Here is a 17,809-nt window from a genome sequence, read left to right as displayed (position 1 = left end):
TATAATAAATGTGAAGTGCCAGAGATTTTCTTTGTTATGATAAATCCAAATTCTGACTTAACATAACAAACAGCTTTGAAGGGGATCCAGGTATTCTTATCACAAAAATAGTCCATTCTATTTGAATATGATACAACTATCACGTAGTACTAATGAACTTCTTTTTCCTTGCACGCAAGATATTTCCGACCTAGTAAGGCCAAGCCATTGGCTCAGAGCCATTTAGAAAGGAGCCAGATTCAAATTCTAGGCCACCTCTGAAGCTGATAGCCTTTTTAACGCCCTGCTTTGTTGGTGTTTTCAGTTAAGACAAAGCCTCAATATTGCCAGGAAACTCACCAAGAAGGACTTGGCCAACACTGTAATCAATCAGTGGAGGGAGCTTTGGGGAGAGCAGGTTTTAGCTTCCTGGTGTCCCCTCCCTCCAATCTCACCCCTACCCATGTCACCCTCTCTCCGTAGGGAGCCTTTTGGGGCCTCATGTTTGGCCTGGGAGTGGGCCTTCTGCGCATGATCCTCGAGTTCTCTTACCCAGCCCCAGCTTGTGGTGAGGTGGACCGGAGGCCAGCCGTGCTGAAGGACTTCCACTATCTGTACTTTGCCCTGCTTCTCTGTGGGCTCACTGTGATCGTCATTGTCATCATCAGCCTCTGTACGACACCCATCCCTGAGGAAAAGGCAAGTGGTGCTCTCATGATGAGCACCCATCCACCCTACGCGCTCAGGGTCTGCAAATCCACCACTGGCCTTTACCCTCATGAACAATGGTGTCTCCTGCTGCCACATAGACATCCTTGGGAGCTGGGGCTGTTTGGAATGTGAATTTTCAAGTGAAAAGACACTCATTCAATTTAAAAATTACTCAGAGGTACACACTGTGTACCAGGCACTGTGATAGGCTTACAAAGACAGATGGTTCCTGTCAGCAATTGTCCTGGGGCAGGGAGGAACAGACTCCAGCACCCAACATTAATATGCACAGGGAAGGTGCAGGGGTCCCAGGCTCAAGGGGAGGGGCCAAACTCAGGAGAGAGGTGGTCTTCACCTGGGGCCCATGAAAGGGAAAAGTAGAGGTTTATTTAATGGTCAAGAAGCAAGTACACAGAAGAGAAACAGAGTGCTGAATCAAGAGTTCCATCTTGCCTGCCTTGAGCTGACAGATGTACCCATAGAATGTTGAAACCAGTCTTAGGAAGTTCCTTCCCCCAACCCAGAGTTTGAGTTAGTTTCCTAGGGCTTCCATAAGTGAAGACCATAAACTGTGGCTTAAGCATCTCGGAACTCTGGAGGCTGAAAACCTGAGCCCAAAGCGTCAGGAGGCCCGGTGTGTCCAGGAGTCCCTTTTGTGTCTTCACATGATCTTTGCTGTGTCTGCCTGAGACCTAAACTCTTTTTTAAGGACACCAGTGATGATGGATTAGCGTCCATCCATATCCCCCCATTTATCTTAATTATGTTTATACGGTTTCTATCTCTGACTGCGGTTGTGTCCTGGGGTACTAGGGACTAAGACTTCAGTACGTGAATTTCCAAACCTTGAGGTTTGCACGCCTGCAGGCACTGCCTTCAAACGTGATCTCCTGCTGCTGAGACCTCAAGGTCTCCACGTCTGCCTTGTCATGCTTCACACTGAGGTTTCTCCTTGATCCTGTCCTCTGGTGACTGCCACCTCCTTCTCCCATCAATTGTAACCTTGGTGAAGAGCGGTCTCCATTCCCACCACTTGTCTACTTTGCAACCCACCGTGCTCTGGTGTTGTCCCCAGAAGGCCATGAAATTGTCCTCATTGAGGTCACTTACAACTTTGGGTTGGTAAAAAATCAGTGGTCATGTCTCTTCCTCTGCCTTCCCCACTGCCTGTTGTACCGGAAGACCTCGCTTCTAGTACTTCTAAGATGCATTTTCCTCCTGTTTGCCTTTTCCTACACTTCTGATCACTCTTCTGACTTCGAAGGCTTTTTTTTCTGCCCCCTTAAACATCATTTTTTCTTAGGAGCCCGTATCTGCATATAACCCTTCTGGCTCTCAATGCCTGGGGCTGCCAATTCAACAACTTTCTGTATAAAGCAACACTCAGTTGTCTATCTCCAGCCCAAATCCCTCTCCCAAGATTCAAACTCCACATCCATCTGTCTCTTAGTGACATGAAGTCAAGGTCTGTGTGATGCTACTGACTCACAGTGTGAGAAGAAAGCAGGGTTTATGGAGAGATGTGCACAAGTAAAGAAGCTGCCCAGGCTCTCACAGAGAGGCATGCCTGGCCCTGGCCCCTCTGGACACAATTGCAAGTTGGAAGTTGGGACGGGGCGGAGATGATTGTTACAAAGGCCTAGCCAGGGGAAGAGCCCACTCCTGGCCTCTGGGGAAGAGAGATGTTTCAGGGCCCAGGGCTCACGGCTGACTCTAGTGCCACTCACATCAGCTGGAGAATTTGTGTGCTTTGTCTGCAGGGCAGACATAAAGAGAGGAAAGGGCAACCTGAGGGACACAGATTTGTTTCTCTTCACTGGATGTCTCCACTTTAAGCTGATACACCCCCTCATCGTCACCTTGTAGTTATGTGTGTAGATGTTCCCTTTCTCTTCTCTCAGCCTTTTTGATAAGCACCAGAATCTTCTTCTATGCTGAGCCTTCTGTCCCTGGGAGGGACCCTGCTATCCTCTGGTCATCCATGGCTGGAACTCAAGAGCATCCAGAGAGGCCCCCCCCAACCCCCAGCTCATTCAATCAATCACCTCGTGCTGCAGATTTTACCTCCCTAGGATCCCTTAAGACTGCTCCTCCCACCCATTTCCTCATGCAATCTTTCTCACTTTACCTGAATATGCCTCCTGGCCTCTGACCCCAGCCTGATTCTTCGTACACTTTGCTGTGGCTCTGAAGCCTCCCCTGCATCGGGCCTTCCTCCACAGCAGGACTTTCTCCAAATGCACTGGTTCCAAATGGTATTTTCTCTCTCTCTCTAGCTCACTCGCTTGACCTGGTGGACACGAAACTGCCCCACCTCTGAGCTGGAGAAGGAGGCCTGTGAAAGCCAGAGCGAGAGGGAGAGTGTGCCAGGGAGGTCTGAGAGACTGGTCCAGGAAAGCCTCTCAGGAAGAGTCGCCCCAGGGAACTGCAGCCAGGGCCCAGAGCAGCCCGGAGGTAGGCTGAGGGGTTTCTGGGGAGAGTGTGCCACAGAGGAGCAGTAGGGGTGGTCACCATGTCCTGGGTGTCCCACAGTCCCTCTCAGGGGTCATTGGAGATGGAGGTCTCTGAGACAGCCCCCCAAATATTTTTCCACATGACTATTGAAATGTTTGCAAATTAAGACAGCTGAGTATGGCAGACAGGAGCCAAAATATTGCCCTCACTACCAATAACATGTCAGTGGGAAGGTTCATTGCATATCAACTAATGTTAGACAGAGGTGCCCATCTAGTCACCCACAGATCGGACAAGAACACAGCCAGCCTCCCGTGAGGATGGGTGGGGCTGAGACAGTCCGTGTGCCTGTGGAGTTCCCTTCACACAGAAGAAAATGTCAACATGATACAGAAACACCCTTGTCCCCACCCCTACTGACTTGTTTCTTTCTCATTGGGCTTAACATTCCTGCCTGTCATCTCAAGGAGCATAGCTGCCCTCATGGGAAGAGCACAGCCAAGTGTGCCCTCCTGAAGTTGCCCAGTGCAACCCCCACTTCTCTGAGTGTCTCCTTGAAATGCTGATGGCCGTATAAACAGTCTCCCAAAGATTCTGAAATGCCTTAAGATAGCACATTAACTAAATTACTATACTGTTGGATGTCTTTTGGACACTACTCAGTTGTAATCTTCCTGTAGGGAGATTAAATAACAATATTAAGGCATTCTAAAGATAGGAGAGCATAATAGAGATTTTTCAATTATAGTGTTCCCAAGGAAAATTTTTAAATCCAAAAAGTAACATACAGTTTACAGGTTTAAGTCCAAAATCAATTTATCTTGGCCTTATAAATTAGAAATTCAAGGAAATTTAAATTCTACATTTCTTTCCTGCTTCAGTTAGATAGTGTCCCAGTGCCTGGTTGGAGTTGGGGTTCTCTGGACAGCTACTTTCTCCCATCAGACTGGGTGAGCTGTCTATTCTCTCTCCCAGTCTTTGGAGCACCAAACTTCCCATAATTCCAGTGGGTTAGGTGGACAGACAGAGTTATGGAAGCATCTTTGCTGGACTTGCATGGTTGGCAACACTCTGCCACTCTGTCCTTGTGCTTTTGCTAGTTTCTGGGACCTGTGCTGTCCCCAAGGCCCAAGGGGTTACCACTATTCTTGGAGGCCCTTACTCTAGACAGCGATAAGCGTAGCATTAATGATGTCCCTAACTGCAAAACCTCATCAGGACCTAAAGCTCAAAGCTTCTTGCTCACGCTGCAACAGTTAAGTCCGTAGTCCACTATAAAAAGCTGTAGATAGCAAGTGTGAATTCTTACAAATTTGTCTGATCAAAACACACTTGGACTGACTTCCGAAAGCACACCCATGACTGGCTCACCCCCGCTCCCAGTCTTAACAGGGCACCAAGTAGTTAAGGCCTATTTTCCTCTGCAAAATGTAGCCCTTGTCTCTTTGACAAGCTTCATGGCGCATGCGCCAGGTGTGTGTGTGTAGAGGGGGCTCAAAACTACTTCCTGCCATCACTGCAAAGACCCAGTTCTGGCCGCGTCTAAAGCTTGTGGAATGGGAAAAGAAGCCTGTGAGCCTGAACTTAGTACAGGAAAAGCAGCTAACCGGAGAGGGAAGAATGACTTCAACATGTCTCCTGGAGACAAAGAAGAGGTAACAACTTGTACTGCCCCCCTGGAAGCCAGAGCTAGACTGACTCACAAAGACTCAGAGCACCAGCCCTCTTCTCTGCTACCCGCACTGCAGGCCAGAGCCATTCCTAGAGGAGCAGGGAAGGATGAATGCTCCCTGTGGGTAGATGCACCCAGGGAAGGAAAAGGAGGCACCTGGAGGACCAGAACCCACGCCAAGCCTGACCAGACATCCTGCCACAAGAAAGAAGCTTTATTGGGTGGGAGTGGGCTGCCTTGTGGACCACGACAGCCACTGTTTGGCTTGGGGAAAGGGTTTTAAAGGGTTGTTCTTGGGAGGGGTCTCTGCGGGTGACCCAGTTGTGAGCAGCAGAATGTGACAGAGTCATCATCAGCTACCCTCCTGGGTAGGGTTGACTTTTGAGGCTGGAACAGTTCTGGAAAGTTTCTTTTCTTGCAACCCAAGCATGAATACGCTCCGGGGGGAGGCCGACCCTTTAGCACTGAGTCAAAGATAAAGCCTCAAGAAAGAAATCTACGCTCCATGTCCCCTTCTATCACAATCCCCAGTGCAGAGGGCAAGCCTACCTGCTGTGGGAGAAGTCCTTCCTGCCCTGGAACGAAGTGAGCATCAAGAACCTGGAAGACCCACATCCACTCCTCTAGAGGCCTGCAGGTTATATAGGTCATGCAGTCTAATTTCGAGTCTTAAAAAATTTAAAGGACAATAAATAGATCTGAAAGATATATCTTTATATATATCTCCTCGGTCCTAGATAGGTGCACATTTATTGAGTTGTTGCACACTGATTTATACCTACTTGGTGATGTGGGCTCATTGCACCTCAGAGGACCACTGTGAGAATCTAGGGAGGAGGTTTGGATTGGCTTTAAAATGATAATTCTCAGCGCAGACATCACTTGATAGAGATCTCAGGGGAGCTTTGCAGCCAAGTCACCTGAATTAGCTCTCCCCTCTTTTGTGAGCCATTCTTGACCTTGGTGCTGGACAGTCCTCGCAGAGGACGAAGTTCAGCCTGAGGGTACCCAGGCTTCCTGCGTGTCTGAAATTGTGAGGCTGCACTGAACTCACCAAGTTCCATATTTCAGTGCTATTCAGATCAAATCCTCACTCTTGGCCATTGCTTTCCATCTCCATGGAAGGCACTTTCCATTAATTTTATGCTTAATACACTGTCTAACTTTAAAGTCCTTAAAAAGACTTGCTTCCTTTACTGCTTCTTTTAAACTTAGTGTTAGGAGCAGTGCTGCCTGTAGCCTTGCTGTGGCGCTCTGCACACTGGGGAGCTTTCCTCTCTGTGACACTACATTTACCAGTGCCTACCTCTCTGCTCCTGCACTGAAAGCTGGTAAAATGCTATCAAATCTCCACTCTCCTTTAGTGCTCGGAACAGCCCTGAGAACAGGCATATGTCACTGAAGCATTTGAGGGAGAAAGAACATGTTGCTCAGAGGACTGGTGAGACTTACAGATGGGCACACAGTCTGCTGAGGTCAGAGCTGGCCCTGGAGCCACGTTTCTGACCTCTGGCACAGTGCCCAGCCCCACAGCAGGGCAAAGGTCTGGTCTGTGTGGCTTGAAGGTCCCCTGCCTCCTGAAAGAGACAATGCCCCTCCCCTCCATTGTCATTCTGGACTTAATCTCTGAATTGTGGTGAATTAGACTACCCTCTCTCCCCAACACCCTGTCCCGCTCCATGCCACAATGACGTGCTCCTGTGTGGTAACCATTACTATGCTGCGGCCAAGGCCAGAGCTCAGCTGGACCTGTGGTTTGTGCAAAAGGCCCTTCACACTCCCCCCTTGGTTTTTTCACCATTTCCTTCCCGCTCTCTCACCTCTTCCCTTTCCTCACTCTCTCCTCACCTCTCCCCTCCTGCTCCTCTTGTTTCTGGCTCTGTATCCCCAGTCTCCCGCAGGTCCTGGGGAAAGCTGCTGTGGGGTTGGCTCTGTGGGCTCTCTGGAACCCCAGCACAGGTCCTGAGCCCAGCAGAAAAGGCATCTCTGGAACAGAAGCTGACCAGCATCAAGGAAGAACCACTCTGGAGAAGCATCTGCAACATCAATGCCATCCTCCTGCTGGCCATCAACATCTTTCTCTGGGGCTATTTTGCATGACTCCACAGACTCAGCTTCAGCCAAAACCAGCTAAACACAGCGCAAGCCCAGTCGGGTGCAGAGACAGGCTCTCTTCCTACCCTGCCCTGAACTGGAGACCATGGAGGCTGAGCATGGCAGAGATCCATGGAGCGTTAATCTGACATGTTCCACAAGTGGAGAATACAAGGCCCAGAGAGAATTCTGGGTCTGCGCAAGGCCACAGAGCAGCGCTCATTCTGGGCCTCCCAACTCGGGATCCTATACCACTACACTGCCTTACGTTCTTACCTCGTAAAGAGCTTCAACCCTCTTCCTGAGTTTATTCAGGAATCTTTACTGTACATGTGACTTGAGGTTAGAAAAATGGAGGATACAAGAAAGATAACAGGAAAAAAATTTGTGAAACTCCAAGTGCACCTTTCTCCTCCACCTCCCCTAACCTCTCTTTCTCTAATTTTCAGCCCCAGGTAATCTATAGCATGAATCTACCAAGGACAGACTTACATTTCCATCGGTGGCTCTGTCAGAGCTGTTAGACCAAAAAGAATGAGGGTCAAGGGTGGCACTGCAGGGTGATGGCAGGTGGCATTTAGAGCAGGCAGCTCTTGGACAAGGCACTCTGATGGGCACTATTTAAACGTTGCTTCTTCCTACCTTCAAACCCAAACCTGTGTCAAGTCTCCATGAGGAATCTAACAGTCCAGTTGAGAGCCATAACTGTGGAAAGGAAGAGGACTCAAAGCCTTGAAGGTCAACCCTGCAGGGTCAACAAGGACAGCTTCAGAGCCACAGCATGGGGTGCTTTGCCACTCCTTTTGCCACCCAAACCTCTGCCACCATGGAATACATTGAAACCCATCTAAGTATTGGACAGGAAGGTGCCCAGCCAGGAAGCTGTCCAGTGTCCCAAACTGGGTTAGGGTCCCACTCTTGTTTGCATAGCCCCATGGAACAGCTTCTACAAGGTACTGGTCATACCAGCAGTTGTGTTTTCTCCCCCTAGATGGTGTACTCCAAGGAACAGGCACCAACTACTATGTCCAACTTGACTATGTTTCCCAAAATAATATATACCAATAAATGTTTGTTGAATGAATAAATTGTTCAGTGTCCTTTTGTGTTTTGCACTGTGGCTGGCAGGGCAGACCTAGACCTGCTCAGGAGTCACTGGAAGGTGGAGAAGAAAAATCTGAGTGTCAAATGTCTAGGGTGTCACTACAGCCCGGGCCCTCTGGCAGACCCAGATGGAAATGGTTCTCCATTCCTTGAGCTCAGTGGGCTTGCTCAGTTAAAGGCGCACGCAGGGGTGGGGGGGATTCCTATAAGCCTTTTGTTCATTTTCTCCTAATAGAATATGAAAGCTTTGGACCATCACTCAGTGTGGGCTGCGCATATGTTTTAAAGTCACATGTATCTGATGAAGAGAACCCCAGAGCCGCCTATGCTAGTGCGTTCCCTCCATTCCTCTTGGTTCATTGCAGAGCCGCTCTGATGAGGTCTCCCTGGGGAGCAGGCTGATGAGCCCTATGCTTCCCCATCGCCCACACTCAGACCTCTGACCCCATGCAGCCTCACCCCACTGGGCCACAGGGACTGCAGGCACCACTGAGCACTCTTCCCTCTTATTGGCCACACTTGTCCATATCCACCGTTTCCAACCAAGGAACGTGAAAATAACTCAAAGGAATCATTTGACCCCAGATTATGAGCTCACTCTTTACTAAACTGTTTCTTTCTTAAAGGAATAAGTCACAAAACAGGAAGCTGCCTCAGGAAACATGAATTTGCCTAGGAGAAGTGTAGGAAGACTAATATCATGGGTAATTTTAAGAAACCCTCACATTTATCTTATGAAAGAGCATTTCCACATCCGTTTTCTCATTTGGTTTTCCAAACCATTCAAAGATATTAAATCCTCTACTAATGAAGAAAAGAACCCCGAGGTGAAAGGATTTGCTCAGATGCTGTCACATTGGAGCCCAACTGGTCCTCAAACTCAGACCTCTGACCCCATGCAGCCCCACCCCACTGCATTGCTCATGTGAGCAGCACGCTTTGCTGCTGGATTCAAATGCTATGCTTTCCCAGCTTAGGGAGTAACATGAAAGTCAACGATAGCTCCAATAGAGCTCAGCCAACAAAGTAAAGCAAGAAACTAAGGAAATGATTGCAAAGCATTGCAGTGAAGACTGAAACTGAAGGAAGAAATACACCTACTTAAGGAAAAAGGAGAAAGAGATGAAGAATTACCTGGTATAATTGGAGACTAATTCATGAAAAAGAAGTGCACATTAAATTTTGACATTTATTCTATTTTTGAACAGAGTTAAACAAAATGAATTCTAAACCAACAAACAACCAACACCCCAGAAAAACAACAGCAAAACAGTACAAAGCAAGACATGTAGCTGAGAAAAAGCCACTGGGAAAGCCTCTCATGGGACAGTGACAAGGACCAGAAGGAACATCTCAGGCCCCACACTGAGCTGAGGATGAGGCCATGCTTGCAGAAGAGGCTGTGCCTAGAGGTGCTGGATCCCTTCTCCCACACAGCTCCTGGCTTCCTGCCTGCAAATGCATCTTGCAAACAGTCAGACTCCCTCAGAGGTAGTGGCAGCTGGCCCTGAGCTGGATTCAAATGGAGGTGAGTGGGCAGAGGATGCAACCACAGCACAGAGAGCAGGAAAGAGTGGGGTCAGGTCTCCAGACTTTCCAAGATGGACTAAACCTGTAAGTGATGCAGATGAGGGTACACTGACCTGAGGGTGGAGAGAAAGGAAAACACAATCAGAAGAAACAGGAGGAATTCCTTCTATTTCAGTCACCCATCATGGTCCAGGAGGCACAGGGAAAGGACAGAGCTCTTAGCAAAAGCGACCACAGCAACAGGAGTCCACAGGCATTTGCTACTGTAATAGGCCAGTAAGAGGTGCCACGTAGGCACTGCCCTGCTGGAGGTCGGGAGTTTTAGGTGTACTAGGAGCTGGTGAAGCCCAGTGTTCTTCTAGATTGTCCTTGGAAACAGTGTCTCATTTCCTGCACTGCTTCTGTGCCTGTGACTCAGAGGTCCCCTGGCCGGGCTGGGAAACACAGGGTGCTGCTGCACAGGGAGAGAAGTGGCTCAATGCACCCAGGGAATGGTGTGATCACACCTGTCCTGTGTCCTGCTGCTGCACCTTCCTGGGTCCCCACTGTCTCAGTGAGGTGGGATCTTTCCCAGGTCCACAGGTAACTGGGCAAAGTTTTAGTGGTGAGCCCTGCCATGGTCGTGGCAGGGTGTCCAATAAAACACTTCGGTGGGTTTCCTCCTGGACCCTCACTGCAGACTTCTCAATGAAGTTCCACAGATGCCCTCTTCCAGCTACAAGCCAGCTTCCACATGTGGAAGGGCTCTGTGGTCATCTAAGAGCACAGCTGAGGCTCTGCACCTCTTCTGTAGAACCAAATCCCTCCTGAACATGTGCTTTCTTTCCTCCTCCAGTTTGCCTGTGTGCACTGCACACTGGGAGTGGGCCCAGCTGGGCCACAGGGCTTAAGGAGCTCCACATGCCAGGACCTTTGCTGTGTTATCATCCAGGCAAGGAAGGGCACTGCTGACTATGTCACAGGCCAGGAAAACGGCCCTCAAGAGAGAGGGGCTCTGCAGGGATGCAGGGTGCTGCCTTCCCAGTGCAAAGCCAGTCTTGTGCCAGGTGGACAGGGCCCTGCCGGTCAGCACTCAAGAGTCCCCATCACCTGGGCACTTCCTCAGTCCCTTCCTCCAGCAGGTATGTAGAGTCCTCCCCACAGGACCAGGGGCTCTGCCAGGGGTTCCTGGCTGCTGCTGGAGAGAGCCTCTGGGAGCACAGCATAGTGTGAGGACTTAGCTCCACTAGATGTTCACTTAAAATAGAGGGACAGTTCTATTTTATGTTACAATAAAATTTTATTAATGTTTAACAGAAAATAACTACAGATAAATGAAACCAGGAAAAAAAACAAAAGGCAACATTTCCAGGGGAGGGAGGGAGACTTGCCATTGAAGTCCTGCAAGGTGAGGTGGTCTAAATTGTCCTGCAATTGTCCTGATCCCTGGTTGAGATCAGCCACTAGAGGGGAGAGAGAGGGAGAGTCAAGTCAGGCTGGCCAGTTTCTGCCTGTCCAGCTCTGCTCACACCATCCCCCATAGCTCCACTCCTGGTCCCTTCCAATGGGCGCCTCTGTGGAAACAGTTGTGGCCCTAGAAGTGGCAGGAGAGCGACAGGACAGAAAATTCCTGGGAGACCACCCTTGTTTGTGCCTTTCCCAAGGTACAGCAGCCCACTTCCTGCCAGAGAAGCCCCAGGCACTGACCCAAAGCAAGACCCCGTCCCAACCCTTGTCCAGCCCCATCGGTGGTCCCATCCTCTTCCTTTGCCCCTGGCCAGTAGCAGCCTCTGGAAACTCCTCCTGATGGAACCAGCATGACTTTGCTGCACTCTCACCACCCACAGTCACTAACCCCAGCCTCCTACTCACCTCTGGAAGGGATCCCTCTTAGCAAACTCTAAATTAGGCCTAAGTCTGCCCACTTGCAGGATGATGTCTGAATCTGGAAGGTTCAGTAGGGCATAGTCCATGAGCTGCTTGAGGCTGGCCATGTCTGGGCACTGGCAAAAGTCTCCTGGGTACTGGAGAAGCCAGGTCTCCAGGATGGAACTCAGAGCCCTAGGGCAGGTGGGCAGGAGTGTCAAGAGCCTGGCCTCTCCCCTGTCCTAGGCCCCTGTCATGGAGCCTGATGGGAGCACTGTTCGCCATAGCCCACCCTGCCAGCCAGAAGCTGGGCATAGAGGGAAGAGGTGTAGGGACCACATGTGAGTCTTCTGTGTCCCACAACTCCTAGGCAGCCTCCATCCTGCATGCCGAGGTTTCTCTGGGTTGAGAATGGACTGCATGAAGGTGTATCCTCACAGGGACCTGCTGTGCACACAGATGCATCCTCACAAAGACCTACTCTGTCCCCAGACCAACCCTGAGGGCCTCCTTCATGCACAGAACCCTAAGCACAGATGTCTGTTTTGCAGCACCTGGAGGCTCAGCCTCAGATCCAAGCCCTCTAGTGGGAATCAATGAACACTGAGGGACCCTGGTTTTTCTCAGCTCGCCCACAGCCCAGTTCCTCTGCAACCCACTTTGGGGACAGGATTCTTCCATCCCTCTTAGCCCAATGGCCTCTCACCTCTTGTTCTGCTCGTCCTCCTCAGAGTCCGGGAGGAAGGAGGGGTACCTAGGAGAGACAGCAGAGTGTGACCTTTGAACACTCACTGTCCTGGCCTCCCAGGAGGTCTAGGGGAGTATGAGACTGTGTGATGGCAAAAGAGGCTGGGAAACCTGAGAGGTCCCTCTGCGCTGCTCCCTGAATGACAGAGAAACCTCAGGAAAGCTACCCGTACACAGTAGGTGCTGTGTAGACATCTGTGCTGTGGGTGATCCAGCCAGTTGTGCCCACATCTCAAGACTGCACCTGGGTGCTGAGACCCGCTTAAAGGTCCCCGCTCTGTGTTCCTCTAGGCAGGAACCTAGGAAAATCAAGTTCCATCTAGACAGTTCCTTCAAGGGGCGGATTGGGGATACCTTACAGATCCAGGACCCCATCTCTTACCCAGAGCCGGACCTAGGTTTACTGTTCTGGGGCCCCACCTATTTGGTTGAATAAACCATGTGAACAGGAGTCCTCTGAGTAAAGCATTATCCTCAGGGAATATTAGGGTGCAAAACGTTTCAGGGGGTTCATCCCCAAGAGCTTCCCAATGGTCCAGGGCCCCATGACTTGGAGGTGGAGCACACCTGAGGAACAGCAGATCTAGCACCTGCTGCGGGGTGGCGAATCTCCTGTAGATGGCCAGGAAGGCAGGCACGAAGAAGGTGTCCCCGCGCAGATGGGCGGGCACCAAGTTGTTCACCAGCTTCTTCAGCATGTCTGGCTCCATGCTCCCCACCTTGCCAGCATCCTCCAGCTTTGGGCTGGACTTCTTTGAGTCCTGAGGTGACAGTGAGAATGGAGTGTTCAGGCTTGGAAACACTAGCCAGCTCTAAAGAGCTCAGCCCCCATGTGGATCAGCTGCCAAAGGCGTCCCCTGGTTTCACACCCACTCACGCACACTGCCCCACACACCAAGGAGGCAGGCAGGGTTCTGGGCTCACCCAGCTGACTCTGACCTGTTGGGGGCTCTCCTGTGTCATGTTGGGGGTTCTGGGGTCGGGGTGCTCCAGGCTCTGGGGCTGACGACTGCCTGAGCCTTTCAGCCTTCGAATAAGACCTTGTTTCCACCAACTCTTGTGGCCTGAGCCTTCGCGTTTTGGGAAACAGCAAGAAAACATCCTCCTGGTTGTTGAGTCTCTCTACCAGTAACTGTAGGCATCCAGCCTTGAGAGTTCTAGGTTCTGTTAGGCGCATTGTCAAAGAAGTGAGGTCACTTCCTAGTGTTCCCCTCCCCTACCTGCTTCTCCCATGTCCCCTACAAAAGATGGATGACCCTTCCCAACCTGCTAGTTGCCAAACTGGAAACACTCAAACTCAACACATCCTGCACTATTATCCTTGTGTAGACCCTAGCTTCTCTTGGGTAGAGACAGCTCTTAAAGAACGAGGCCCTCCTTCTTTGTAGTGAAGAAGGGGCTGTGGTGCTCAGGCCACTGATTAGAATTCTTTTCTGGTGAAGGTTTCAGCTAAAGGCCATTGTGATGTTTAGGTCTCTGGTAAGGTGCAGAGTGAGGATCAAGGCATGTCCTTGAAGTAGGGTTGAACACCTATCACATCAGGTTGGTGTAGGAAACTAGCACCTGGTTAGGTTGACATCTATTATGTATAGTTCAGAGTTAGGATCCTGTGTCATGTGTGATTCATAGGGCTAGATATATTAGGTTTTGTTCCCTGCTAATTTTACTGCTAGTGTTTTTGTTAGTGGCCATGTCTTATATTTTTTAATCACCAAGCACATTGTGAAGAAAATTTTATTGGAGTATGAGGAAATGTAATGTTAGGATTTTTAGGGACAGGTGCTGAGGATGTAAGTGGCAGGGTTATTTTAAGGATTCAGGTGAGTTTTGGTGATAGGGTAAGAGTGAGTGTTGGGTTTAGAGTTAGTTCAAGAGTTAGAATGATGATTAAGGTTAGGGTTAGTGTTAGGCTTTAAGAGCATCATCATAGTGTTCAGGATTCAGGTTTAGGTTACCATTGTTGTTAGTAGTTAGGGTTAAGGTTAGGTTAGAGTATTAGAGTTAGAGTCTATTTTCGGTTGGGCTTCAGGTTAGGGTAAGTGTTAGGTTTGAGCCTGTCCTTGGAATTTGTGTGTAATTTCAGTCAGTGTTGGTTTTGAGATTGGGGTTAGTGTTAAGTTTTGGGATTAGGAGCAAATTTTGGGGTTTTCAAATATGTTTGGGGTTTAGGTTTTGCATGAGTGTGGCAGGTCTAAGGATTAAAGTGAGCATAAGGATTATGATGAGGATCAAGGTTAGGATGAGGATTAGATTGTATTTATGATTTAGGGTAAGGATTTAGAGTTAGATTCAGGGTTAATTGTAAGGTTAGAGTTAATGGTTAGCTTTTTCTTTTGAGATATGCTTAGAGTTAACATTACAGTTGGGGTTTTGTTAGAATTAGTGTTTTGAGTCTGCTTCAATGTTTAGGTTTAAGGTTAAGTTTAGAATAATGATCAGGGTTAGCTTTATGCTAGAGGGACAAGGTCAAACTTTACCTTTAAATTTAAGTTTAAGATTATATTAATTGGTTAGTATAAGGATTAAGATTAGCATATCGATTAGCATATCAGGTAATCCTAGGTATAGTAGTGAATTTGGCAGTGTACTTTCTTTACAATTAAAAAAAAAAAAACTTGGAGGGGCTGGGGATTTAGCTCCATGGAATAAGCGCCTGCCTTGTAAGCAGACAGTCATGAGTTCGATCCCCAGTACAGATAAAAAAGGAAAAAAGACAAAAAAAAAAAAAACACCTGGAAAAAGTTTGACACTGGTTCTTGTAGAAGACTACATGGATTCACCACCTTGCGTACCGAACAATCACAACAATATTAGTTAAATCAAGTCTTATTTCCATATACTGCTATGTACAGAGCCGGCTATGGTATTGCCTTCACTCTTCAGTTGCCTTTCAGCAGTGCAAATAAGGACAGCTGAACTTATAAGTAATCTTTGAAGTCTGTCCTTCAGTGTCCTGTTTTCTAAAATAGTGCTCTCTGTAAAAGATCTGAGCACAGCAGGATGGCAGAGCCACTCAGTTCCAGGAATGTCAACTGGGTGTGAGCCTCAAAGGAAGAAGTTATGGGTGCAAAAGATTACTTATCAGAAACTGAAGAAACAGCCTCCTGAATTCATTCATATGCTATCCCCATTAAGTTATACAGACTGGTCTTTCTGCTTATCACCTTGCATATTGCAAAGATGTTTTTTTACCTAACCCTTCTTCACAAGATAATAAATTCTGGGAAAGGCCTTGCATCAAGGCCTTTGCACATCCTCACTTGAATTGGACTTAGGACTCCTTGGCTGCCCTTATCTTTGCATATCTGTGGTGTTATCACTGTTGCTGTGAGTTGCATTGGAAGTGGTAGATTGAATAACTTGCCAGGATTGCAATAATGTCTCAAAAGGATTACAAATATATGTATATTATCTATTTGGGATTACCTATTTATCCAGTGTGAGCCTTAACAGTTATGAAATTCCCTCTTTCAGTGGTTTTCATTGTGTCCCTTAGGCTTGGAATATTGAGCTCCCATTGTCATTTGATTGTAGGACTTTAAAAAGTTTTTCCTTGACATTTTCTGGGACTACTTGATTGTTCATGAGTGCATCATTTAATCATCACATATTTGCATCATTTCTGTGATTAACTTTGTTGTTAATTTCTGGTTTTATTCTAGTATGATCCATTAACATGCAGGGTGGTTTTTCAGTTTGTTTATGTTGATTTCACTATGTTTTATGGCCTAAGATGTTTATGCCAGAAAGTTCCATGTGCTTCTGAGAAAAATGTGTATTCTATCTTTGGGTAAAACATTGTAGATATGTGTTAAATCCCTTTGTTTGATGACACCAGGGTGAGTTGGCATTTTGTTGGGAGCCATTTAAATTGAAAATTGAACACAGATGCAGGGATGTGGCATGGCCTGCCCAGTCTGAGATCAAAGAGTTTCCTCAAAGGACAAGAAAAGGTCACACCTGAGGACACCTGGCTCCACCTCCAATTAACTAAAGACTGCAGCTGCAGGCATTTCACTCCTGTACTGAAATGCAACATGGGGATCTTCTCATAAGATAGTTCTCTTAATTTAAATGTAATTTGTTACTTGGCAAAGTCCTTGAACCACTCCCAAGGTCTGTTCAGTTTCCTGGGTTTTCACTCTAACTCCTTCATTAGGTACTAATTTAATATGCCTGCCCAGAGACATTCCTTGTCTTAGCCAGCAGAGTCTGATACATGGCATAGGGCTGTGATCCTCCTGGAGCCCTAAAACCATACGACTTATCTCATTTATTTAAGCCTGCACAGTAGACTTATGTGGGAGATTGGGGATCTAGGCCAGATCCCTGCTAGGCATTGTCTCCTGTTCTCCATTTTCCTTACACTCCTGTGCTCAGCACCAAAATGAGTGAATGTGACCATGTGACTCAAAGACTTTTAAATGGTTGCTGTGCACCAGATTCGACTCCAGGAACTTGCTCTCTGAGATCATTCAGATTCTGGTAGAGTAGTAATTGTGGAATTTAGGACCCTGTACTGCAACTGCATCCTAGCTTCCCATTTTGCAGGGTGACCTGAGTAACCTGCTTAACCTCTCCACATTTCTTCCCCTTTTCTCTGCTTTTATGATTATGATTTGTCTGTAAAAAATGATGCCAATATCACATTCTGCACAGATCTCAAAGTTCTAGGGGGGAAAGATGTGAAAGGGTGGAGAAATAAAGATGAGAGTTAATATATAGAAAGCTAAAGTCAGGTGTAGCCCTCTCTGTGGATAGGAGGCAAGGAACTGCTCAACCACTGCAATGCTTTTATGCATGTATTTCTCCTGTGGTACACCTTTGCTTAACTAGCTTGCCTCTTATGCCCCATGTTCTTGGGACTGAAATACCTTTTTGCTTGGTAGACTCCATGTCTTCAGGGCATTCTTTGGGTGCTTTGTGCTCTCAGCTCCACATGTATGAACTATCACTAGCCCAGCCACTCCTGACATCTCCCCTTTTCTGCTTTTGTAGTTGCAATCAGTAGGTGTTCATTAGAAGTTGGAGGAACTGTGTTTGGAGGACTCTGCTGAACTGTTTTTTCCTTATGGTGACACTTTTCCAATGGATGTTTAAAAGCAAGTCAAAGTGAGATATGTATTCATTAAAATTATTTCTTGCTATCTGTCAAGGCCAGAATTGCCTGAAAACCATGTACAGCACCTCTGAGTACTTGTATAAATGTCAGTTTTCTGGATGAATCATGGCCGTTGCTTGACCAAGTTGTTTCTATGACAGCTTAGGACATTTTTCTCTCCTGGTGTGTCTCCATAGACACAGTATACACCACTGATCCTCTCCTCTGTGGTGCCTCATAGTCCTTGGTCAGAAGACCAGAGTCTATTGAGCTATAAGATGTCCCAGCAGAGATTGTCTTGTACCCTGTGTCGTCATTGACCTTCAAGGGCTAAAGCCAAAATATTGGCTATCCTCCTAGCCCATGTATCGTTCTAATGCTTTGGCCTTCAACCCTCAGTTGTTGAACATGCATAAGAGAAGATCATCACATAACATTGTCATAGGTGCAGTGAGGTTAATATCATACAAAATAGAACTACTATTTTCTATCAACCATGGATGTCCTAGTATTTAAATTGTTATAGAATGTTAACAAATAACAGTCACATATTTTACACAGAAATTTAAAAA

General features: G+C 47.7%; 2 protein-coding genes across 14 annotated transcripts in view; one reads left to right on the top strand and one right to left on the bottom strand.

The window, feature by feature from the left end:
• Nucleotides 1-17,809, top strand: part of LOC100713782 (sodium/glucose cotransporter 4) — a 145,855-nt gene that overhangs the window by 83,684 nt on the left and 44,362 nt on the right. For 5 of the 13 annotated variants that reach the window (XR_010043172.1, XR_010043169.1, XR_010043170.1 and 2 more), the window contains exons 17-18: nt 463-678; nt 2,967-3,144. The exons of 2 other annotated variants lie outside the window; for them this stretch is intronic. Coding sequence is in view for 6 of the 11 variants with exons in the window: in XM_063236436.1 (XP_063092506.1) it covers nt 463-678; nt 2,967-3,144 (394 nt within the window). In the remaining 5 variants the exon portion in view is untranslated. Of the gene's footprint in view, nt 1-462; nt 679-2,966; nt 3,145-4,668; nt 5,525-6,707; nt 7,999-9,222; nt 9,543-17,809 lie in introns of those variants that run through there. 6 more of the 13 variants (XM_063236434.1, XM_063236435.1, XM_063236433.1 and 3 more) reach the window with 4 other exon arrangements.
• LOC134473066 (ral guanine nucleotide dissociation stimulator-like) lies at nt 10,853-13,341 on the bottom strand. Its single transcript, XM_063236440.1, has 4 exons — nt 12,704-13,341; nt 12,096-12,143; nt 11,396-11,584; nt 10,853-10,986 (listed from the first exon to the last, which is right to left on the bottom strand). The coding sequence occupies exons 1-4, from the start codon at nt 12,844-12,846 to the stop codon at nt 10,980-10,982; spliced, it is 387 nt and encodes a 128-aa protein (XP_063092510.1). The 5' UTR covers nt 12,847-13,341; the 3' UTR covers nt 10,853-10,979.

Source organism: Cavia porcellus, unplaced genomic scaffold, assembly GCF_034190915.1.
Source record: "Cavia porcellus strain 051 isolate PalLab524CR breed Dunkin Hartley unplaced genomic scaffold, mCavPor4.1 scaffold_25, whole genome shotgun sequence".
Classification (NCBI taxonomy): domain Eukaryota; kingdom Metazoa; phylum Chordata; class Mammalia; order Rodentia; family Caviidae; genus Cavia; species Cavia porcellus.
This window is presented reverse-complemented; position numbering and strand designations above follow the sequence as displayed.